Source organism: Mchenga conophoros, linkage group LG14 (genome assembly GCF_057382185.1).
Source record: "Mchenga conophoros isolate Kocher_MC1m ecotype Shallow Benthic linkage group LG14, M_conophoros_male_GT1.1, whole genome shotgun sequence".
In the NCBI taxonomy this organism is placed as follows: domain Eukaryota; kingdom Metazoa; phylum Chordata; class Actinopteri; order Cichliformes; family Cichlidae; genus Mchenga; species Mchenga conophoros.
The window spans coordinates 31,692,958-31,718,503 of NC_140539.1; the positions used below are offsets into that span (position 1 = coordinate 31,692,958).

The 25,546-nt window shown below is 38.5% G+C and overlaps 1 protein-coding gene across 2 annotated transcripts in view; it reads left to right on the top strand.

The window, feature by feature from the left end:
- The window catches only part of nbeab (neurobeachin b), a 213,630-nt gene that overhangs the window by 44,201 nt on the left and 143,883 nt on the right, over positions 1–25,546 (top strand). For both annotated transcript variants that reach the window (XM_085243955.1, XM_085243956.1), the window contains exons 2-12: positions 2,737–2,968; positions 4,624–4,724; positions 4,957–5,052; positions 6,483–6,604; positions 8,478–8,604; positions 11,937–12,056; positions 14,277–14,423; positions 19,400–19,597; positions 19,724–19,857; positions 21,648–21,756; positions 23,917–24,069. In XM_085243955.1, the coding sequence (XP_085100081.1) occupies positions 2,737–2,968; positions 4,624–4,724; positions 4,957–5,052; positions 6,483–6,604; positions 8,478–8,604; positions 11,937–12,056; positions 14,277–14,423; positions 19,400–19,597; positions 19,724–19,857; positions 21,648–21,756; positions 23,917–24,069 (1,539 nt within the window). The remainder of the gene's footprint in view (positions 1–2,736; positions 2,969–4,623; positions 4,725–4,956; positions 5,053–6,482; positions 6,605–8,477; positions 8,605–11,936; positions 12,057–14,276; positions 14,424–19,399; positions 19,598–19,723; positions 19,858–21,647; positions 21,757–23,916; positions 24,070–25,546) is intronic.

Sequence of the window (25,546 nt, forward strand, 5' to 3'; positions counted from 1 at the left end):
TCCACCTGTTAAGTGTGTAATCAGTGATTCAATGTCTTTATGTGCCTCTTGTAAGATAATGGGTGAAAATTATTCTGAGGAACCAAACCTGCAATTACTTCACTTCTCGGGATTGTGACATGCCTGTGAATAGTGTGATTAATGGCAATTGCACTTAAGAATTATGAGGTTTAGTCTAGATTTTATGGCTTTTTTCCCTCTTATTGCATATGCTCGTGGATGACGAACATCATAGCGACTAAAAAATGAGTCTTTTGTCTGATAATAATTTACTGACAACCTTTGACAGCATTTGAATTGCAGGAAGTTGCTTTCATCATCAATCTTTTGATATATTGTTATTCTTTATGCCTCAAACAACCACACATTAAAAATCACATAAATGCATTGTGATCTTGGGTAAACCTCATGCTGTAAAGACACAGTCACAGTTCATAAAAGAAGGGAACATGGCAGGTGCTGCATAGACTGAACTGTTACATTTTCTCAATACAATATCTGTTGACATCATATATGATTAAGCATAATGCCAATTTTTTTTCTTTGTATTATTACACTCACCACTTCATTAGGTACACCTATTTAATTAACCTGAACAAAACGTATCTAACCAGCCAATCACATGGTAGCAAATCAATGCATTTAGGCATGAAAACATAGTCAAAATAATGTGTCAAAGTTCACATTGTCCATCAGAATAGAGAAGAACTTTCCCCTGAACCATCTTTCAAACTGCTTCGAGCTGTTAGGAGCAATCTCTCAAATAACCCCTGGTTACAAACAAGTTATGCAGAAGAGCATCTCTGAATGCACTAAAGCCTTGAAGCAGAAGGCTGCACCATGTGCCACTGCTGTCAGCTAACAACAGGAAACTGAGGCTACAGTTTGCACAAGGTCACCAAAACTGAGCAATAGAAGACTGGAAATACGTGGCTTGGTCTGATAGGTCTTTGCTTTCTTGGATGGTATGGTCAGAATTGGGCATTAACAACATGAAAGCATGGATCTATAATGATTTTGCTGGTGTAATGGTGTACCAACTGAGCATCATTTAGAAAAATCACTTCTATGAAATGGTGACCTAAGCTTTCCATCAGTCTGTTAATGTCCAAAACCAGTTAACCTGGATCTAGACTTACACAGACGTGTTACAGCTTGTTTGGGTTTATAGAGTTTATAGAATCGTCTGTGCCCCCCCCCACCACCACCACCACCTGTGTTTTCAAGCTGTGAATACCTGCAATTGTTAGCATCTCACTGATCGATGTCTCTGTTTTTTGTCAAGAAGACTGATCGACCAATGAAGAGGTCTGGTTTGAGAATGGTTTTCTAAATATGTTGACAAGTGCTTTTTATTTCATTTTTTTAATGTTAAGAATTATTCTACCATTTATAGTTCTATGATCTCCACATGTGCAACAGCTGTTAAATGTGGGGAGATGGCAACAAAGCACAACCAGTAGACCAATAAGATGTCATGGGTAAGCTTTTGGTCATTTATAGCAAACGTTTCCTTAGGAAGTCTATTGACATAAAAGACTGCCTGAACCATCTGCTCTGTAGGAAAGTTAACATTGCTCTCAGGTCATTGTTTGATGATGCTTGATAGGAGGACTTATATATTGAGTCCCTTTTATGTACATAATACCAAATAGCATTACATATGAATGTTCCCATTATGAATTTTTCCATTTCCTGCAATTATTTTTTTAATAACTGTGGATGCTCTTGTTGTGTTGTGTGTAAAGCTATTGTGTGAACTCTTGTTGCAATACAAATAACTCAAAGTGGGCCAATAACGATAACTTTTAGCCTCAAACCTCAGCCAGACTGTGTCTGATGAAATTGTGTTTGTGAACAGTTTACTTTTTGTATGCACATCAATGTGTATTTTACCCAGAGAGAATATGTACATTATTGTGCAGGGTTTTTCTATATTTTATTTTATCTGCACTCGGAGCAAAGACTGTCATTCAGAACTTGAAGTCCTAGCAGCCCTGAAGCGCACATCATTGTAATGTAATTGTGCCAAGATCTGATGATGATGATTGAGGTGAGGCCTTATTTATACCTCCATGGACTAGTCTTTCTCTGCTACTTTAGGCAGCTTTTGCTCTCACCTAGCTATTACCTGTCAGTCACAGTAATGTGCATTGGGTATCTAGGTCCATTTTCCACCTGCTTGCTTTGATGCCCACCAGCAGGTTGTTGACAACACACTCCATAAATACCATGCCCTTTTTTAAAGGGCTAATTTCATGCTTTTTGGTCTCGAAGAACTGCATTATCGATTGCACTTTTCTACTTTCTTAATAGTGATTATCAATTGTGTTTTAAATGGAGCAGTATAGTTATAGTGGCTCCATCTGCCTTCTCCTTTTATTTTGTTGTATGCCAGCTCTATTTTCATGGGTGCTTAAATTCTGATCGAAATCTTGTAGAAGGAAAAAGATTTTCACTTTCTCTTTCCAGTTCTAGCCCTAACCATCAGTGTAGTGAAGTGTAACATTTATGAAAGGATCCTATTAGTTAATGTCCCCCCTAGGGGGAAAAAAAAAAAGGTGTGTGTGGGGGGGGGAGGGTTGAAAGCTGGGTCAAACAGTAGTGTCCAGTGTATAAATTTAATAAAGGTTGCTACTTGCTGGACCATTACATTAACATAGAATAAACTACTGTGAAAGGCATAAAAATTCAATCTCTTCACACATTTTCCTTCTGTCTCACCTTATTTTGCAGTTGGTGGGTGGTGAGTTTGATCTGGAGACCAACTTCATTATCCAAGATGCGGAAAGCATCAGCTGCCTGGTGGAGCTGCTGGAGCACTGTGACATCACCTGCCAGGCTGAAATCTGGAGCATGTTTACCGCGGTCCTTCGAAAAAGTGTTCGAAATCTGCAAACGAGCACTGAAGTGGGCCTTATCCAGCAGGTGTTGCTGAAAATGAGCTCAGTGGATGACATGATTGCAGGTACGATAACGATATGATTCTGTCTTCATTTTTTGCCTGTAGTAGACGTAGTATGTGTGTTTTGTTTGGGGTTTTCTTTGTTGTTGTTTTTTTCAGATGAATTGATGGTAATGAATATGATGTTTATATCTAGAAAGTACATAAGAATGCCTGTTAGGATTTAGCTTCAGTCAAAAAGACAATTTCTCTGTACTTTTTGCTGAAGGTTTTCGTAAAAAAAAAAAAAAGGCGACTTAGCCCTAAATTTTATCCAAAACAGTTCTATAGTAACATGATTAAAAAATATAAAAACATCAACAAATTTCTTCAAAACCAAGTAGTGAAGACAACAGTGTACTTGATGATTCTCATTGAAAATATGAAGGAAATTAAGTGTGTATGGGGATTAGATTTTGTTCAGTAATTTAGCAAATCCACACAATTCTTTTGACACATCAGTTTTTGGGAAAAGTCACAATAGCCTTGAACTGGGTCGCCACAGTTGATCATCTGCCTCCATCTCACCCTATCCCCGTTTGCATGTCCTCTTTCACTACATCCATGAATCATCTTGCCTGTGATCTTCCTCTTTGCCTACTCTCTGGGAGCTCCATATTCAACATCCTTTGTCCCTTTTCTTCACATGTCCAAACCACATTAGCCTTACTTCTCTAACTTTGTCTCCTCCTAATATACTTTATCTTACATAGTATAAAAGAGGGAATGTCTCTCCTGGTCATTCACACTGAAAGTCTTAGCTGCTTCCACCTTCTTTCCCAATCTTTTTGTCAATGCCACCGCCTCCAAACCATACCTCATAACAGATCTCGCTATAGTCTTATAAACCTCCTTTTTCATTCTCGCTGCTATACTTCTGTCACAACTAACCCCTGAAACTCATCTTTGCCCACTTCACTGTACCTGCACTCTCTTTTTCCACCTCTCTTGTGTACTGTCCATTGCTTTGGATGTTTGATCCCTGGTATTTAAACTCATCTGCCTTCACTACTGTTCACTCCATTGCATTCACGCACATGTATTCTCGTTTCACAAAAGCACTTAATATTAAATATAAACTACTGTATTTTACTGTTTACTTATCCTGCAATATTTTACATGTATTGGTTAGAAACTAAAGTTTTGGGGGTTTTTTGTTGCAGAGCTTCGAATAAAATACAGACGTAATTAAAATGTGGTACCAGGATTATATTATATCTTTTTGATAACACCTTCAGGTAGAAATAGACACACAAGGATGTAGAAACAACTGAGCTCAGAACCCCTCAGTCTTTGAAGATTAATTTTAGAGATGAGTTTTTTGTCACTGCGGTTTTGTGTACTGAAGTCATTGTCACTGACATGCTGGGCTGTGCAAATTACACCCGTACCCCATCTTACTTCTAAATTATGCTTCAGATGATGAAATTAAAATGCATTTTCGCTGCAGTGTTCCAAGTCATTCTCCATGCAATTTCGGCTTTTCTGTGTTAAATATAAGAATTTCACGGACAATGAACTGTAATCTAAAGTAAAACTGTTTCCATTATCTCAGATGTTCAGTCATATGAATACTTTTCCCCATGAGAAACTCCAGGAAAACCTCCAGCGTGGATGAATTATAATATCAGCAAAGTGCAGCTGCATGTGATGTGTTTATGTTATCTTTGTCTTTAAAGATTTGCTAGTGGATATGTTGGGAGTACTGGCCAGCTACAGCATCACAGTGAGGGAACTAAAAATGCTCTTCAGCATGTTGCGAGGAGAAGGAGGCCTCTGGGTGAGTAATACCAGGACGAGCTGTACATGTGTGTGATTGTTTGACACTGTCACTGGAGTCGCCTCAAGAAACCCATCAACACTGATCGGTCTGTGGCTTGTTCTGTAATTGACTTACTGTCGAATGATTGGATGAAGTAACTGAAAAGCTATTGAATGTCTGCTGTCCAGCCAGCCACAGAGAAAGCCTTGCTGTCTTATCTATACCCTTTTTATCTTTGCCACCTGTGCAGCCGAAGCATGCAGTCAAAATGTTGTCGGTGCTCAATCAGATGCCTCAGAGATACGGTCCGGATGCCTTCTTCAACTTTCCTGGTCGCAGCGCAGCAGTAAGCTTTCAGATTGTACATTCTGCCATGAAGCAGTTTTCATACATGCATTGCAAGCATGAACGTTTTTGCATGCACAGTGTGAATATGCAATAAAAAGATGCAAATGAACCGTAAAATCAAAGATTACACAGGTAACAAAGGGTTCTGTTAAGAAAGGGGGAATAAGGGGAGGTGTATCCACATACACAAACTGCATCTCAGGTACTTTTTGGTCTGCATAGTGGGCAATACACTTTCTATAATGTGGAATATACCATACTGTGCCTTTTCCTCATTAAGGCTTTGCAAGATCAAAAGCCTTGTTGATGTTTTTTTCTGGTTTGCTGGATTTTTAATCAACATATTGCAGGATGCTGATTAAAGCAAGTAAATGAGGTGTCACAGTGATGTCATTAAATGTTTGTTTTTTTTAAACTGATGGTTTAAAAGTTATTTTAAACTAAACTCCCGAAAGTCTTTGAGATTAATTGCAAATTCACTCAAAGTGGAACTCAAGCAGATTTATGTCAAAGAGGCTGAACACATGCGCTGATAATGTAGTCTGCATGAGAATTATGTCAACACCTAACGCTATGGACGACAGTTCCAGAGCAATTATTAAACATCAATATTTAAGTGGAGGTACATATTTGGATAATTAAAATAAAGACTTTCCTTTATGTTAGTCTCAAAAATGGAATGAAAGTATGGATTCAGGGATATTCTTTTTGTATTTTTTTGTAGGTGAAATTATGAACATTTTAATTTACATTACTGACTTATATATTTATGTTTAATTTTAATTCATATGGTATAGTATAGTAGCATATTATCCTGCTATAATACACCAGTCTCTCTGTGTGTGAACTCCTCCTACACAAGAACTCGTTCAGCAGCCAAAACTGGCACAAAGAGGTACATCTAAGGCCCCTGAAGCGTCTTATACAAATCAGATATTATAATGCTATCATAGTGTCCAGCAACCACCTACCAATGGACTAAAATGACCCATATGTAGCATTTATGAATCGGTAACATCTTATGAGTCATTGTGTCATTTTAACTTCACAACAGTAACATCAAATGTATAGCCAAAAAATCTGAATATTCAGATATACTGTATATTATATATTATGATGTCACTATGCCATCTAACAATGGACTAAAATAACATTTGTATAGTAGAGCAGGACCTGTGCATTGCAGGGAAGCTGCAAAAGTTGGTTAAACTTTATGCAGCCAGTCCAGTATTTATCTTCAATTTATATACTGCCCCTATTTTCTTCAAAGCAAACAAGAATAAAGCTTAGGTGCATACTAGTCTGTATAATGTAGCTTACCCTGTCATGTAACTCAGCGATAGCAGTAGGAACATAATTTTAAGGAGCTATCTCTGATGGTGCATGAATTTGTCCTTTGCTATCTTTTCTGTTTGTTTTTTGTTTTAGGCAATTGCTTTACCTCCTATTGCTAAGTGGCCTTATCAAAATGGGTTTACATTTAATACCTGGTTCAGAATGGATCCCTTAAATAACATCAACGTGGACAAGGACAAACCATATCTCTACTGGTGAGTACACACTAACTTATGCTTTTACTCCTTTTTCCAATGTCCTCAGTACACGCCCAACCCTCTCATAGGTGCTGTAAGGCCACGTTATGACGCCAAAGAGAAGTGAATTGCGCTTTCCAGTTTTCCATCATTCTAATTGCTTTAGCTTTGTATTAGAAATCATACCCTCTCTGCAGAGGCCTATAAAGCTACAAGCAGTTTTATTGACAAAGCAGTATGGTGTCTGATATGCTGTGACCTACAGTGATTTTCTCGTCTAAGTAGATTATGACTGCAACTTGTTTTTCAAGGTTAAACTAGTTTTACAGACAGTTTTTTACACACTGCCAGCTCTTATGTAATGTGGTTTGTGAAAAGGGCTTCATTTTTGCCAGATAATATTCACGAATTATAATAAGAATAGGGAATTAGGTGAGATTATTGAGATTAAAACCCACAGAGCCATGAACTACAGCGGCTACACAACTGCCAACTCCAGTGGTGAATTGCCGCTCTGGGAGACGCTATGGAGGTATTAATTTAGTTTTGAATATCTGCCACATAAGGCTCACGTAGCAGCCCTTCCAGGAAGGAGCTTGTGAGTAATTAGTGCTAAAGTCAATAACCTAGACGTGCAGTGATGTTTGGCTGCTCTGTTTATTAGAGGAACTCTAGGAGAAAAATACAAAAGCGACATATAAAAGAATTGTAGTAGGAGAGCGAGCTAATAATAAAGATGAAAAGTCAGAGAGAAGACTAATTGCCCAATAGGTAGTTCAGTGTGAATGAAAGAGTCTGTTCACCTTGGAGAGACTTGTTCTGTGTTTGTCAGATGTACAACATCAAAAAGAAAAAAAAATGGCTAAGCTGTGATGTTTGCATTCGTCCAATCATGTTTGTATTCAGCACTGGTACAGTCCCACAAAAAGGTGAGATATGCCAAACTAATCCTGTTTATGCTTTGCTCTGAATGCCTCACAGCTCACTGGTAGGGCATGTAGACAACAAAAAGAATTGTATCTTTAGAAAGGAGTGTGTCCACTGTGTCTTGGCTGCCTCAGCGGTATCCGTGTGTGGGTCATATATTTCTCTAGCTCTGCATCCAGCCCTGCGTTGCACATCCTCTTTATCTGCCTTGACAAAGAGGTCTGTTTGTCTTAGATGGTGGTGTGGTGGAGTGGGTCTTTGTAGATGGAAGACTAATATAGACCTGAGGATTGTGAAAGTGTATTGCGTGTCAGCAATGAAAAAGATGTTCATTCCAAGCAGGCTACGAGTGGAGAACTATTGTTCTATTGCAAGGTTGTTTGTGCGTGTACATAGTGTGGGCTGTATAGGGTCGGTTCTTATTGTTTACAAGTTGAATTTCCTCAGTGCTTCTGTAATATATCTTTTACCAGGAAGGCAGGAACATCAGAGTGGAGCGATTTGCCATTGAGAGCGTTGTCAAAGCATAGTCTCGCTTTTCTGTTTGTTTAAATCCATTCACTATATAGCTGAACAAATAACTACAGCTACTTTGCTCTTGTGATTCTTGAGGTATAATATCACAATTCTCTTATGAGTTATTTGTCAGTTACTTTTGTAAATTGCTTTCTGGCCGCACAGTGCAAGGTATTTAAAATAGCGTGACCACAAACTTATTATGCAGTGCAAAGCCACCGTTTTCTTAATTTCTTTTTCTTTGTTTGGTGCCTTAAGGAGGAAACATACGAATGAAGTTGAAAGGATGAAAAAATAAAGAAATTGGACTGCATAATTTGCTAGTCAAAAAGTTCTGCTTTTGTTGCTTTAAAAATATATTTTTTTTCTGTTTGTGGCTAAGTACATTTGGGTTACCCTGTCAAGTTTGCCAGCTCATGATTTACTGTGTGAATATCTCTTTCTGCAGCTTTCGCACCAGCAAGGGCATCGGCTACTCTGCACATTTTGTTGGTAACTGCTTGATCATCACATCTCTCAAGTCCAAAGGAAAAGGGTTTCAGCATTGTGTGAAGTATGATTTTCAGCCCAGGAAGGTAAGAGCACTTTTGGTTTGTTTCTGCTCCAAGTGTTCTAGGCCAGGCTTGGCCGACTCCAGGACTCAAGGGCCGGTGTCCTGCAGGTTTTAGATCTTACCCTGGGTCAACACACCTGAATCAAATGATTAGTTTATTACCAGGCCTCTGGAGAACTTCAAGACATGTTGAGGAGGTAAGTTAGCCATTTAAATCAACTGTGATGGATCAAGGACACATCTAAAACCTGCAGGACACCGGCCCTCTAGGCCTGGGTTTGGACACCGCTGTTCTAGACCATATATCATTATTTAGACTTCTTTCAGTTACATTATCTGTACCCATGGACTCTATCTATTCCTAGTAAGGTCTGTGGTGATGAAAACATTTATATATTTCATGATGAAAACTGGAAAAATGTGTAGTAGCTGTAAAAATAAGTAAGTCTAACCCTAACAGTCCATACACACGATGTCTGTTGATGATATTCCTTGTTTTTAGTGTATTTCCTCTTATAGATTTGATTATAGTGTAATGCAGTGTACTTGTATTCATATAGTACTTTTTGTGTTCTTCATTGTCATTCAAAGTCCGACACTTTATTCTACACACTTCAAGCGCTTTATCCACCTCACATCTATGGCCAATTTAGAATCACCAATTAAGCTGACAAGCATGTCTTTGAACTGTGGGAGGAAACCAGTGTAGCTGTAGGAAACTCCTGGAGAACGACCACAGCTGGCGTTCAAACCAGGAAGCTTCTTGCTGTGAGGTGACAGTGCTAACCACTGCACCAGCATGCCACCCTCTATCGATTCCTAGTGTATCTTCTGTGTGGCGGAAACAGTAGGTGCAAAGAGCTTTTCTGCATCAATGCAGTTTTTTTATTATCTAAAAGTATAACAAATAAAGGGCTGCATGGGCTCAGGGGTGCAGAAACTCTTTCCTTTTGATATGATTATTTTTCAGTGTACTGTCAGGAAAAAACAAACAAACATGCCAGTGTGGATTAGGGGATTTAATAAGCTTGGCGGTAAAAAATAAATTCTCTTGAACTGTTTCTTGATCCCAATTGCAATTCCCTGTTCCGTTTTCTTAAATTGACAATTGTGCTTGTTGCCTTTGTCTCTATACTATATTAATGTCTTGAACTTATTGTTACACCAAATCACTACACATAAGTCATGCTGTGTATGTTTCCATGTAAACGTGAATGTATTTAAAGCCCCTGAGCAGTCTTAACAGGTCTAATTGGATGTAAATGTAGATGAGAATATGAAACTTAATTTAGCATGAAGTGTCAGTGTAGCGTACCTATCCCTGCAGAGAATGAAAGCTGTCTCTAAGCATGTGTCAAACAATTAGAGGCTTCACATAAGACCTGGGAACAACTATTCGTCTCATTCCAAGTGTCACACTGCAGGTATGTTTTTGTGGAATAACGTAGAAGACAACTTGTTGTAAATTGAGTTTTTAATTGATTTTGAGTTCAGACATCTGTGGATAAGTACAGGTAGCTTGCATTCTTCCCCATAACCAGGAGTCCTACTTTAAGTGTCCTTACCTTTGTGTGAAGTAGCAGTAATTCTATTAGACTGCTCACATTGCCCTTCCTGGGTCAAACTAATAAAAAGTGGGCATAGTCACGTACTGTAGGAGATGGACAATCTGTTTCCTGCTGCTGTGACTGATTGTCTCAGTCTTACCCTATGTTCATATTATGAGCAGCCTGAGTGCTTTATAGTGGTATGCAGTTCTGCATCGGGCGTCTTATTGTTATCGGCACAAGCAGCTTGACAGGGGGAGCAAGTCCAAGAGCAGTGCAGACACCAATTCAAAGGAGTTCTGCAGTATTTTTAATAAAAAGCAACATCGAATTAACATTTTTAAAAACTCATAATTAAGAGGCCACATATATTGCCTGGACTGCAGTGTCACTGTCTCTTTGCTACATGCCATGTTCCTACTCTCAAGTAAAGGCACAAAAAGTAAAAAGACCGAAAATATATCTTAATAAAAGGTGGAAAAAATATATTTTTCTACTTGATATCATTTAATCCACATTGTTTTGCTTCTGCCTGGTGTGCCTTTGTCCCACTTTCCACATTTCCAACTGCTGCTTCCAATTCCTGCTACTATTGCTTACAGTTTCCTATTTCTTATTATATAAAGAATTAAGAATTAATTTAGAAGAATTAAGTTTTAGTTACTGTTTGTTTGTTTTTGTTTTTTTAGCAGATGAACAGTTGATATGGTCAAATATATAAATACACTCACTGTTCACTTCTTTAGGTTCGCCTTGCTAGTACCTAATGCTAGCAGGGCTGGGACTACTTTTTCCTTCAGAACTGCATTAAGTCTTTGTGGCATCAGTTCAACAAGATGCTTGAATGATTCCCCCAGGAATCTGGTACACGTTGACGTGATAACTTCACACAGTTGCTGCAGAGTTGTTCATCCAGTTGTACATCCGCAATCTTGTGTTCAACCACATCCCAAAGGATTGAAATGCGATGGTTGTAGAGGTCATTTTTTGTACAGTGAACTCATCATCATGCTCAAGACACCAGTTTTAGATGGTTTGTGACACAACATGTAATCCTGCTGGAATGAGCAATCAGAAGATGAGTATACTGTGGTCATAAAGAGATTGACATGGTCAGCAACAATAATCATGTATTGTGTAACATTTAGTGAATGCTCAGTTGGTACTAAGGAACCCAAAGAGTGGAAAGAAACCCCCAACCATTACCATCCTAGTAATGGTCGTGAAATCCCAGTACATCAGCAGACACCAGCAACCACGTCATGTTTAAAGTGATTTAAATTAACTTTTGTCTCCATTCCGATGCTCGGGTTGAACTTCAGGTGGTTGCTGCTATATGACTGGCTGATTTGTGTTGACAAGCAATTGAACAGCTTCACCTTGTGAAATGGGCGGTGAAATAATATAATAACAGACCATTAATGTTTACCTCTTTTAGCATATAGTTAATAAGAAACAACTTTCTCCCTCTTGCTAATTTTTAAATTGTTTTTTTATTGTTGCACCCTCTCACCCCTTTGGCTGCAGTTCTCCAGTATTTACCTTCCTTTTGTGTGTGATAAAAATGAGCTGTCTTGCGTCCCTTTGGCCTGTCCTCTGATCTATTATTTACTCTCCTCCTTTGTAAATCTGAGAACATTGTGTAGCAAGCTTCATTTCCATTGTTCTTTTGAACTTTGTGATTCATTTAAAATTATTTGTGATGTTGTTTTATAAACTAAATGATACATTTAGTTAAAACATTAATGACCTAAATACATAATGCTGTATTCTTAAAATCTCAATCTGATTTCTTTCTCACCTTTAGTGGTACATGATCAGTATAGTCCACATCTACAGCCGCTGGAGGAACAGTGAAATCAGATGCTATGTTAACGGACAGCTTGTTTCTTATGGAGACATGGCATGGCACGTCAACACAAATGATGTAAGTCCTCCTTATTTGTTACTTTTTCTCACTGTTGCCGTTTTGTCGTGATTTTAATGCCATGGCACAAGGCTGACTAAGGCTGCCACATCAATGTTTCGCATGGCTCGCGCTCTGTGGGAGTAAAACATGTATACATCCTCAATAATTCTCATTGATGAAATGAGAAAATGAGTTTTAACTCACTGTTTTCCTCTGAAGTCTGTCTAGGGTTTCACTCTTTATTTGAACATGTTTGTCCCGGTTGTGCTGCAGTAGATATCAGAATACAATTTTGAGACCCAGTAGCTGTTTTATGTGTAAATAATAACTTCCATTAGACTGAGGATGTCTTTTTTAAAATGTGCGATAACAAGGTGATTTACAGTCTAACAGAATATTTGTATGTTCAGATGATTTCGCACAGTTATTTAGAAATGATTAGTGTTGCATTTGGACTTGCAGAGAGGAAACACATTTAGAAAGGTGTGCTTTGAACCAAGTGTAGTTCATGAAATATTCAACCACATTAAATGAAGATGCCTTAATTTGTGATTTTTGTAAAGAAATGTTGCGATACATGAAGAAAAACATGAACATTTGCAGTATTCCATAGACATAAGCAGGTCTCTGGTCACATACAGTGAGCAACAAATTTATTAGACAACCTGGCAATGTGGTTTAAGCCAGAGCTGTCCTAAATTTTCTGTAATTTCCAAAATGTTTCTGTGATGGTTAATCCATCACTATGCATCAGTTTTCACTAAAAATTATATTTTTATTTTGTTATATTATATTTATTTTGCTGAATTGTAATTGTTGTTGTTGGCCACAAATTTTCAAATTGATTGTTTTACAGAAAAGCAGATAAAATAATCAAACTTTTAAAAACTTTTTATTAAGACGCTAAATTACAGTTGTTTTCCCGCATCCCGTCCTTCCATCCATTCTCTTCCATTTATCCTTAACAGGGTCACTGGAATCTATCCCAGCTTTCATAGGCAGAAAGGCGGGGTACACCCACTAACAGAAAAGTTTTAGTGGTTGAATGTTGTCCTCTGATGTATGATTTATTCTCTAATCCGTGGTCCTTTCCTCCATGTTTGATGTTCGACATGCTTTCACTTACTCCCACTGTGTATTCAGTGTAACCGTAACTGCACTTAGTTTAAATGCAGAGATTATTGCTGCCTAGGGTTACCGTTTCTAGTGCATGTTATGATTTATGGCTGTAAATCTGACTGTGTTGTGCTTGATTGATTTCTGAGAAGACCAGAGGGCATAAAAACATGAATTCACATGAACTGAAATGTGACTTTTTTTGTCTAAGTAACAATATAGGTTTTAGCTATAAACAAGATTTTGGCAGATATTTTTTTTTTTTTAATATTTGGGTTTTCTTGTTATTTTGACAGGTGGTAAATAAATTTGTTAAGGACTGTATATTTGCTGAAAAGCTCTGTGTTTTGTAGACAGTGAATTTTCTTTACTTAGTTGGAAGACATCTAACATGCATTATATGTATAATTTTGATTTCTTCTTCTGTTTTTTTGCTATTGAGGCTACAATCTTAAAGGTTAAATGCTGTCATCTTTAGATATCCTTTTTAATTGCCTTATTCTGTTCTTAACTACAACTCAGATATAGATTATTGTATCTTTCTAAGTAATACAGTCCACTAAAGCTGTATTTCTTAGTTAGCATAAATATATGTGGTAATGTTTTGGTTGACTGTTTGCTTTAAATCTTACACATGTTGGACGTAAAACAGCATTTTTACAGGGTTAAATAGAACCAGATCTCTATCAACTAATCTGATGTTTTTATTCTTCCATTGAACCTCTTTTATAGATCTTCACTTGTTATGCAATTTGCTGTTGCCGCTGTAAATAGCCCTTCGATTTGGTGCTGGATGTAACTAGAGCACATTTTTTCACTACCACAGAGATTATATAGAGGTTTCATGTCTTTGTAAATCAGGGCCGTTAGGAAATTCTTTCCATCAGGGAATTGTCAACGTAAACACTGAAACAACATGAGAGAATGTTATTTTGAAAAACGAAATTGAATTTCTTGGCTGGAATAGAAAATAAAACACATTTGAAGGACCCATTTGAAAAATCAAATATTTTACATTTTACTTTTAGACCTCTGCGTAATAGAGCTGTGTGATATATATATTTTTTTCTTTTTCTTCTAGTCCCTGATGGTGTTGCCTCTTTTTCTATGTCCCTCTTGCAGAGTTATGATAAGTGCTTCCTTGGGTCCTCAGAGACAGCGGATGCTAACAGAGTGTTCTGCGGACAGCTAGGAGCTGTCTTCGTGTTCAGCGAAGCTCTCAATCCCGCTCAGATATTTGCAATTCATCAGCTAGGACCAGGCTATAAGGTATGTGCTTGTGGGTGCCTAAATTAGATTACATGTAAGCAGTCTGCATTACCAATCCATCTGTGAAATCAATGAGCAGCTCTGTCCTGCTGTAGTTCCTTTGCCTTGTATCGCTGTCCTGCTTTTCCTCCCAGATAAACGGCTGCATAAATTACCTACTTCTGGGGAATAATGGCACAGTACACAGAGGAAAGCAGCAGGCCCTCTGAGGGGATAGAGACATGAGCCAAGTTATATCAGCTGCAGCAGGTGGAGCGCTCCCGAGCATCTTAACAAAAATCAGAACATGAATGTGAATATAAAAGGAAACTGACCTCCCAAAATAGGGATTACAGTGTGAATATTTATTATATGTTGACAAAACATCCCACTGATCTGCAAGAAAAAGGAGGTGCCTGTTTACTTTCAGATTATTCTCCTTATTGTCTCACTTTTGTCCCAGATGCTCACAAAAGGCTGTTTCTGTTCTGTTTCTTCAGTGTTAAGCCCAACACCCTCTCACAAAAGTAGGAATGGCATTTCATGCTAAATAAACCCTGAACACAAGATGTGACTCATTCAGTTTGCACTCTCAGTGACCAATTTGTGCCACTAGTGTTTTGTCTCCAGCTGTTTTAAAGACAAACTTACTAAGTAAAAGCTACCCTGCTGAAGATGATTAAAGTCAGGTCTACTGATGCCCAAGAAATTCTCAGAGAAATCATTGTTTTCTCTTTTTGCTAATGGCTGGTTACTTGTTGTTCCCCTCCTTAACTGCATTTCATGATCTTCTATTAAGACACAGCAAAGCAATCGTTCAGAATTCTTGAAATAATGAAGAATAAATGTCCCCAGGGGAGACAATTATCTGCAGTTTGTGAAGTTGTGAACAATGTTTTTAAGACCTAGACAGGTGAGTTGGGGAGAAAGGTCAGACAGTTGTCTACCCCACTGATTTATTGTTGTAGTGGGAGTGCTATACAAATGACGAGAGGTCTGTTTTAATGCAGAATTGCCTGGAGGAGTCTGAGTGCAGCCAAGCTCAGCATACATCTGTTAGACTATGTACTATACACTCAACTTTATACTGTCTGAACTCAGCAGGGCCTGAGAAAAACCATCGCCTCTGATGTATGATTTATTCTCTAATCCGTGGTCCTTTCCTCCATGTTTGATGTTCGACATGCTTTCACTTACTCCCACTGTGTATTCAGTGTAACCGTAACTGCACTTAGTTTAAATACAGAGATTATTGCTGCCTAGGGTTACCGTTTCTAGTGCATGTTATGATTTATGGCTGTAAATCTGACTGTGTTGTGTTAGCTAGATTTCTTTTTCAGGCTCTGAACTTGGATGTACTTCTGTTTATTTCGTTTAAAGTACAAACAAACAACTTTTTTCTTGTAAAGTTCAAACTTTATGATTGACTTGACATTCACAGACTTTGACAGATACAGTTAGAGGTGCTTCTGGACACACTGTGCCTGACAGCAGCTGACATATTTTTTTTCTCTCCATTCATTACTCCCGTTTTAGCAGTTAGTTAATCTTCAAAAGTCAGGTAATGACTCACGAGGTCTAGGAGTTCTTTAAACAGAAAGCCTAAAAAATCCCCTCTCTGCATACTTATTCCTAATATTTTCTTCTTTTTTCTTTTTTCATTTTTCTTTATTCTCCTGGAAATAATGTCATCTGTATTTGACAAGTTAAAACAGTTGTGCCATGATTAACAGTTTTTCACATGATGCACTTTGTTTTTCCTTTGTTTTCTATTCTCACTATCATATGTGTTCTACATAAGGTAGATTAGCCCATGAAATTTGTAACAACACTGCACTGCAGTATGAAACACAAGCTATAGGAGAAGATATTGGGGCACAAATCTGGTCCACTGTTGCCCAAAGTATTTGACCTCTAACTGTGCAGTATGCCTTTACAAACATTTGTGAAAGAATGGATCATTCTCTCTCACTGGATTCATATGTGCCACAATTGCAACAAGTCAGTTTGCGGCCAACAGTCTACTGATTTATTAACTGGAAACTTCCAAACCTTCTCTGGCACCAACATTAATATCAACATAAAAACTGTGAGCTTCATGCCCAAACAGCTCCTGTACATGTAAAGTGAACATGGCCAAATACTTTTGACTATGTAAGAAAACCGAATCACAAAAGCTTCAGATAATCCACAGGAATGTGTTGCTTTACAAAATAATCCCAACAGTAATTTTTATAAATAACTAGTGAGGAGCCGATGGGAAACGGACCAAAGCTGGAAGTAAAACAAAACAATGACAAGCAAAGTCAGTAAAACAGAAAACTAACAGCCTACAAAACAAAAACCATGCAGATGATAGATATGTGACTTTTTTTTCCTAGCAAGTAAGAAACAATATACAGAAAGAAAAATGCAAACCCTTGACAGTTGTAATAAAACAGCAAAATGGGGCTTACAGCGCACACAGATATTTAATGGTACTTAATCTTCAAACATTTGGTTAATACTGAAAAACATTTTTTATTTGGAAGTGAAAAATTGCTTTTATTTTAATTTGTAGTTGGATAGTTAGTTCACTGTATTAAAAACACACAAGGGTCGGTAGCAGAAGAAAATGAAAGTCATACGCGGGTATATTGTGTTATTTTTTTACTTGTATCACAGGCAACAGGGAGTGTTGCAGTCCTCTAAGTGTCTTCCTGTGGTGTGCAGAGAGACTGGGTTGCCCCTGGTCAGTGGAGGAACTGCACTCTAATTCTTTTTTTATGAGTGTCTGGCCTATGGAATGATGCTGTCACGCTACAGGGTTTGATAGCCCAAAACCCATGGGATCATTATTTTCACACTGCGGCAAGGATCGCACAAAAGTGCAAAGCAGTGGAGCTTGTTATTTCTTGCCACTTGGGTTCCATGAGTTGAAACTTTTGAAGGATGTTAGAGACTTCATGATGAGATGCATGATGTCCGCTGTGTGGACCTGATCATAGCAGGCGAAGAGATTATCTCTTATGCTTTTTTATCATCGGACTGTACGTAGATATGTCATTAAACCCTCTCAGTTTCAGTGCTGTGAGGAAACTGATATAACACCTCTATAAATCTCTATAAATAGACATATTTACTAGCATCATGTTGAAAGAGGTTCATAGCACTTTAGGCAGAGACGAAACTGTAACATGTGTAACAAAACGGAATGAAAATGTCAAATAGTATTATTAAATTTCAAAAGATGCAAGGTAGTGTTGTGCAATACTTGTACTTGTTGTTTAATAATAAAGATTATTAAAAACTTCCAAATGTAAGTTTCTACTAAAGGCTGCCACCCACTTACAACTCTGCACTTCAGAGGCAGTCAGAATAGAAACCATACTCATTGTAGAATTTGACAATCTGAGTCAGATCACATTTTTTTATCCATTTATTCCTCACTGAGAAAAAGAATCCCAGATTTAGATGCGTTTTGGACAGGTGCGCAAACCCTGTTTGCCATGTTGCGGAACATACTGTATTTATCTACAGTCCCTCTAGGACCAGATGGTTGTTTCATCACTGTTGCTTCAGTTCTCTCTGTCTCTCTTTATCTCACCACCACAGTCTTGCTGCCCACAAGTCAGAGAGGGAAGGAAAAGCATTTCTTTCACCCATTAATAATTCAGCCCTCCTGATTAGAGAAATTGATTTCTGCGTTCACACTGCACTGACAGATTAATTCAGCTCATCTGTCAACAGCTAATTGATTGAGTAAATTGAGACTAGTCTGTCATCGATCAGCAGTTTGTTATGGTAGCCATATTGAATGTGTTACTAAACCACTGACTCATTTAACCTGTGCTTTATGAGACATGTTGGTAAAGGCATTGTGGTAAATATGATGCAGTTATTCTTACAAGACACACAGTCCCAGTAAAACATTGAATTATCATCATAATCATCAAGTCGCTGGTTTATTTCCCTCAGCTGGGCGTAAATTTATAATCCGTTTTCTTCCTCTTATTACTATAGATGTTAGGTGGCACAGCAATTTGAAGCTAAACTGCCAACCGCCAGCTTTAATTTGAATGTGTTTTCAGCTGTATTGGCAAAACTCGTCCCCAATTTGTCTCTGCTTCATGACTGTATTGGAAAAGAAAATTACAATGTCAGTGCAAAACAAGCAAAAGCAACACCCCCCCCCCCCCCCCCCCCCCCACACACACACACCAAAAAACCTTGCGTACTTTATATCCAAAAAGACTGCTCTGACAGTGCCTTGTCTGCAGCCTTCTTTTAGTATGTTTTTGTGAGAGTTCAGCAGTAACTGTGCTCGGCTTGAATTTGCTGATGAACAGAGTGGAGTAAATGCTTCTTGGTTAAATTAATGCAGCTACACAATCATCTCTGGTATCAAAGCAGCTTTGATCTTTGTCATCAGACCCTAATCATTGTACTCTGCAGTCGAACTTGAAGATTGTCATCAGGCAATGTTGCACTCAGAACAAAAGGCTTACGTGCACATTCAAAGTAAGACAAAATATGCAGCAAATATCTCCATATCTCCAAGAGACATAGCGATGAAAATAATTCATTTTACAAATATAAGTTTAAACATGAGTTTTACGTCTCATATTTTGGAAATTTATTTACAGCCATTTTGAATACAGCTTTTCTTTTGACATGTAAACATAATACTGCTGTCACAGCTCACTTTATTCTCTTAGTTACTAAAAAGCTAATGGTTTTGCCTTTTGTTGTTGATTGCACCCATACAGAATGATAGAGATGAACAGGATGCTTTAATCAATGGAGAAAATTCATTTTGAAAATGGCGATATGCTGTAATGCACTCAGTGTCAGCCATTTTTCATTCTCAAATGAAGTTATAATTAAAAGATAACACCCAAGAGGCAATGATGGGGTGTATGTTCACTAAGAAAAATACATAGCCCATCACTCTCACACTTTTATTTATGTCATTCCTTTATTTGATTTCTCTCTCTCTCTCTGTTTTTTTCTAACAGAGTACATTTAAGTTCAAGTCCGAGAGTGATATTCACTTAGCAGAGCATCACAAGCAGGTATTATATGATGGCAAATTAGCCAACTCCATCGCCTTCACCTATAATGCGAAGGCCACTGATGCCCAGCTTTGCCTGGAGTCTTCGCCTAGAGAAAACGCCTCCATCTTTGTGCACTCACCGCACGCCCTTATGCTTCAGGTCAGTTGCATTACTCTTAACTTTGTGCTCAATACTTTAGGTACTGACTCGTTCATTTTTATTACATAAGGTTTAAAATTCAGTCCGTACGAAGGCGTATTTATGGGTTTTGCCTTACCCTTCCAGGATGTGAAAGCCACAGTGACTCACTCCATCCATAGTGCCATACACTCTATTGGTGGGATCCAGGTTCTCTTTCCCCTCTTTGCCCAGCTGGACTTTCATCAGCTGAATGACAGCCAGGTGGAAACAACTGTCTGGTAAGAAGAAGCAATTTTGAGACTGTACAACTTCTTTTAGAAATGAAAGTAGAAGTTATATACATGAAAATGTAGATGAGGGGGGAAAGTTGTGAATTTAATTCCTTTTTGATATTTTTTTTATTGTGATTTATGGCTGTGTTTGTGACTGATGAAGGGTTGGCAACTAAAGTAATATTAATCACTTCTTAAAATGACTTAAGGGTTGCTTTTTTTCCCCATGAATACATCTTCATGTAAATTATCAAGTTCAGCTGCAACATTCCAGCATCTGACTTATCCTAATTGGGAAGTCACTGAGGTGTTCCAAATAATTATCACCCTTTTTTGTGGTGTTAAGCTTATTGGCAGTTAACCTCATAACTCACTGGGAGTAAAATCAACAGAAGCAATGGGCTATTTTGTTAAACTTGATGCTTAATATGGTTGAAAACTACGAATGTGGGTTTGCTTATGATTTTATAGTAGATGACAACTTATGATGGATTCACTTCAGAAACACCCAGGGTCTGCAGCATGGATTTGTTGGATAAATAATGCAGTGATGAGATTTTCTGTATCATATAGCAGTCTTGGTCAAGCTGTAGTCCCCTTTCATTATTATCTCTGCTCACTGCTTCAGACTCCTCTCACCCCATCGTTCTGAGCTGGTCTGCCCAAAGCTTCCCAACTGTGCCCAGGATGGAGCCGGAGCTCTGCTCTAATCCTGTGTTAGTTCAATGACATGGATGGACGCAGGAGTGGCCGCATAGCAGCACAAATCCCTGATACCCAAAGCTCTGTCCCTCTGTAGATTCCTCTCCTCTCAGCTCTCTGTCCCTCCTCCTCTCTTTCTAGCATGTTAGAGTCTTTGGCTCACTGTGTGCAACTCTCCCAAGCACTTTGCTTTGTCCTTGCCGTGGCTTTTAGACTGAGTCCTTCTAAAAGCCTGTTGGGCTGAGAAGTTCAAAGCGTCTGCAACAATTAACTCCATATAATGCTTCCTGATCTGCCTTGGCTGCTCTTGACAGCATCATCAAATAGTGATTTAAAAAAAATCCCCTTTAATAATAGCGTGAGCCTGTGTCACCTTGATTTCCAAGCAGTGCTGGTGTCGCATCAGCTACGACTCCTCGACCAAATTGGAAAGAATCTCTGCTTGCAGCAAAGGATCATGGGATAAACCAGACCCACACAGAGTCGTGTCATTTAATTCTGTTCTCTGTTTAAGTAAATAGACCAAAGGGGGAAAAAACGACTTGAAGTTAACATTAAGTAAAGGAGTTTGTATGCATGTAGTGTATGTTCTCTATACATGAGCAAGCCTGCAGAGGAGTGATTGTGTCCTTGTGATTGTTGTGCTGGGGTGAAAACCACTAGAGGATGTGAGGAAAAGCCGATTAAGAAGTGTCACCAAGCACCACTGTTCCTCAGCCAAAGGCTTCTGCTGAGAAAAAAACCCTGCAACAAAGAAAAAAAATGCCTTCACTGCACTGCCCTGCCTCCTCCTTCTTCCCCCACCTCGTACAAAAATATGATACCTACAAACTCTGTTACAGTTCACCATAAAGAAATTCCCCTGTCCCTGGAGAACCCAGCAAACCAGCCTTTTCTCCTGCACTGAAGAGGGATGAAAGCAGTGAGCTAGAGTTCCCAGCTGACTTCTGACATCCTCTGAAAATGACCTTGTCCCCCCCCCCCCCTTTCCATTCTGTTTATAGAATAGTTGATGGACAAATTACATCTTAAGAGTCTGTGAGTCGATGAGCATTTTATTCCTGTATGAGAGATTGTGACTTTTACTTTTACAGTGCCACTCTCATGGCTTTTCTGCTTGAGCTGCTCAAGAGCTCCGTGGCCATGCAGGAACAGATGTTGGGAGGAAAGGGATTTTTGGTCATTGGATACCTACTAGAGAAGGTATGCAAGAGCTTACACAAAATATTGCCACTGTTTTCTAATTTAACCTGTGTTACCACACCTGTAAAAATACGCAGTACTATCAAAGTCTTCTGGAATCAGTCCATAAAAAATAAAATAGAAAAATTCAGACAGTTTTGCCTTCAGGTTCATCTCCTTGTGCGAGCTGGGACTGCTTTCATCAAAGCTAGATTTAGATTAGATGCTTCCTTGATCTCACACATTTCCACAAGACACAGATTTCACAAATCAGTTCTTGTCGTATTTGCTAAATGTCCTTCATCAAATTTCTCAATATGGTACAGTACAATTTATTGTTCAGTCTCATCCCGGGAACACATTCACAGTTCACAAATCTTGTGAATGTAGTAAAAAAAAAAAAAAAAACCTGCCAGCTATGCTACAAGCTGTCGAGACATGCACACGAAGATGGCCCTGAAAGGGAAATGATTTGGCTTCAGGCAGTTTTAATTGGTTGTTTGTTTTTCTTTTGTTTGTTTTCTTGTATGAATAATACAGGAACATTTTGACCCAACTTCACTATAGAACCTGTACGCTTATATAAACTGATTAAACAACAGCATTTACCCCATAGCCATCACACTACTGAACACAGAGCATTCGCTCCCCTGCTAACAGACCACAAGACTCAGTATCACTGCAAACACTCACTCATGCTGCTTTACATTTGCACAGTACAGCTCCTCATCAAATTCTCACTCTCTAAATGTGCGTATTTTACCTTTTTATGTATTCAGTATATGCATCTTATTAAATTTGTTATAGTTTTGCTATTTTTATATTAGATATTTTTTTTACCAGGCATCTGCTGGCTTGTTCTAAACAATATGTTGTTCTTTCATAATGTCTGTCTGTATGTTTATTGTTATGATGTGCTCATAGGCCACAACAAAAAAGTCAGGGTTTATTATAATAATCATGATGCGTGTAAGATGCTGTCTGACTGTCTGTCTGTGAGAAATTACAAATAAAATAACAGCTGTATAGACGTTTATTATAGTTGAAAAAAGCACATGTTCACCACTTCATTTTCTAGTTCAATAAAAGGATAACTGGGAAATTATTTGGCTTTTTTTCCCAACGAAATCTTTTCAAAGTCCTATCCCAGCGATCTACCATTGTCCTCAGTGCCAATGTGCACCGCGTCTCCCCACACTCTCACAGCCCCGTTACTACTCTAATCTGTCGTTGCCTGTAGCAGAGTCCTAAATGTGTCTTTGAACTAAACAGAGCTAGAGGAAGAACACCCCCCTCCTCCACCCTCCCTTTCTTTTCACATCAATTTTTATTTACCCATTTTGTGATTCAGATCTAGCAGCCGGTGTCTCTAGAGTGCTCGCTCTTTTGGAGCGCTGAGAAATGATGCCACTTTGTCACTCAGTGACTTGCCTTCCTGCTGGCTTCAGCTGCTGTTAACTAACAGCCAGGCAGAGTCGGCACCTGAGAGCTGAAGGTTTTTTTTTTTCCCTTGCTTCCTTCCCGCCGCCAGGTTTCACACTTTCACATATCGCACCATCTGTTCATTATCTGTTTATGCCACACCTTCCCTTCTTCCCGGGCCTTCATTTTATCCCCTCTCTTGCCCTCAGCAAGTGTCCACCTGGACAGTGAACAGGTGCCAGACATGATCGCTAAAAGAACTCGTCAAAGTTGACTTTTCTGCAAAGTCAAAACAACTTGCACTCATTTTGTTTGAATATTTTAATATAATATACAGTATATTTAATTTATAATTGGACTTCAGTAACTTGACAAAATGACTGAGTAGATCAATTTTTCACCCATGCCAACATACACAACATACACATAGATGAATATATATATATATTTATATGTGTAGATGTAGATTTTCAAAATGCACATTATCATATCACACTATATTATCTGCTGCTGACCACTTTTGTAGTTTAATGCTTCTGCCTATCTTTCAGGTGTCGGTGACACAGTTACAGATATTTTTATTCGGTTTGTGACAAAAGGCTTTAGCTTCCCCTGGATATTGCAGACACATTTCACAAACAGTTACCTTAAGGGTTTGCTTGATGCAGCAAGTATCAGGGAACATAAAAACTTGCTTACAGCAGAATCGTCCTGGTGACACAATTGTTATTTAACATGACTCTGTGCTTCTCTCTACAGTCATCACGTGTACACATCACCAGGGCTGTATTAGAACAGTTCCTCTCCTTTGCAAAGTATCTGGATGGTCTAACACATGGAGCACCACTCCTGAAGCAGCTATGTGACCACATCCTTTTCAATCCTGCCATCTGGATCTACACCCCTGCCAAGGTGAGTTCCTGCAGGTAACTCTCACTGGCATATCCAGAGTTACAATAACAGGCTTTAGTAATGCCCCACATCATGATTTCTTCTGTAGCGTGGGGTGGTAATAAAAAAATAAAAATCCTTACACATTCATTCTATTTTAATGGAAACAGGCTGTCAAGTATGCATCATACTGGTGTCAGTTTTGATGAGATTCTATGGGCTCAAAATGTGGTCATAAATATTTTGTACTTGTAAAAAAGATTTGTATGTGTAAAAAAGATTTGTATGTGTAAAAAAGATTTGTATGTGTAAAAAAGATTTGTATGTGTAAAAAAGATTTGTATGTGTAAAAAGAATTTGTGTGTGCATAAAAAAGATTTGTATGTGTAAAAAGAATTTGTGTGTGCATAAAAAAGATTTGTGTGTGGACTTAGGAAAAAAAAAACCCTGCAGGTTACAAGTACGGATTTTGACCCTATTTTTCTTCCTTTCATGGTCAATGTCATGTCAATCACAAATGTAACAATCCAATCAGAGAACAGATGGGTTTGGCTGTCGAGGGGCGCTTTTTTTGAACTGCAGGTCTTTGAAGGGAATAAATGCCCTTTTACATGCCAACCCAGCGTTTTCCTTCATCACCACGAAGGAAAACAGTCTGTGGTCGTCCGAGTTTGGTGATTTTTGTGTCACAGGTCTACGTGTTTAATACAGGGACTTCCACAGCCTTTTCAACAGCGCTGCGGACCGCGGGGTGGGGGAGGGCAGTGTTTTGGAAATGACAGTCTTCATTACAAAGCTTTCTTCGTTATGAATTAGCATACATGTTTTTATTGAACATTTGAAGAACCAGCAAAAAAAAAAACTCTTGTAGAGGACATAAAGTCAGAGATAGAAAAGACAAGGAGCAGGTGCATCTAGTACAGGTAGAGCTGCTGCAAAAACCCACAGAGCCCAGCAGCCAGCGTAACAAATTCTAGATCCTTTGCTTTTAGTTAGCAGTTAGCATTTGCAGCACATCCTGCGTCCGATGTGAAAGGACTTTTATGCTGTGCACTGTGACTCACAGCAATGGTCCTGGGTCAGCCCTGACTTTGTGTTAAACTAATCCTAAAGTAATAATGGTATTTCTAACCACTGATATACCACAACTTTTTCCTTTCAACAGCTACTGAAAGTTAGGGGACCTAGCTGCTATCGGATATTTATATAGCGATCCTCCAGCTTCAAACTGTATCACCCTTCAAGGACCTGCAGTTCAAAAAAGCGCCCCTCCGACAGCCAAACCCATCTGTTCTCTGATTGGATTGTTACATTTGTGATTGACATGACATTGACCAATCAGATGAAAGGAAGAAAAATAGGGTCAAAATCCGTACTTGTAACCTGCAGGGTTTTTTTTTCTAAGTCCACACACAAATCTTTTTTACACATACAAATCTTTTTTACACACACAAATCTTTTTTACGCACACACAAATCTTTTTTACGCACACACAAAT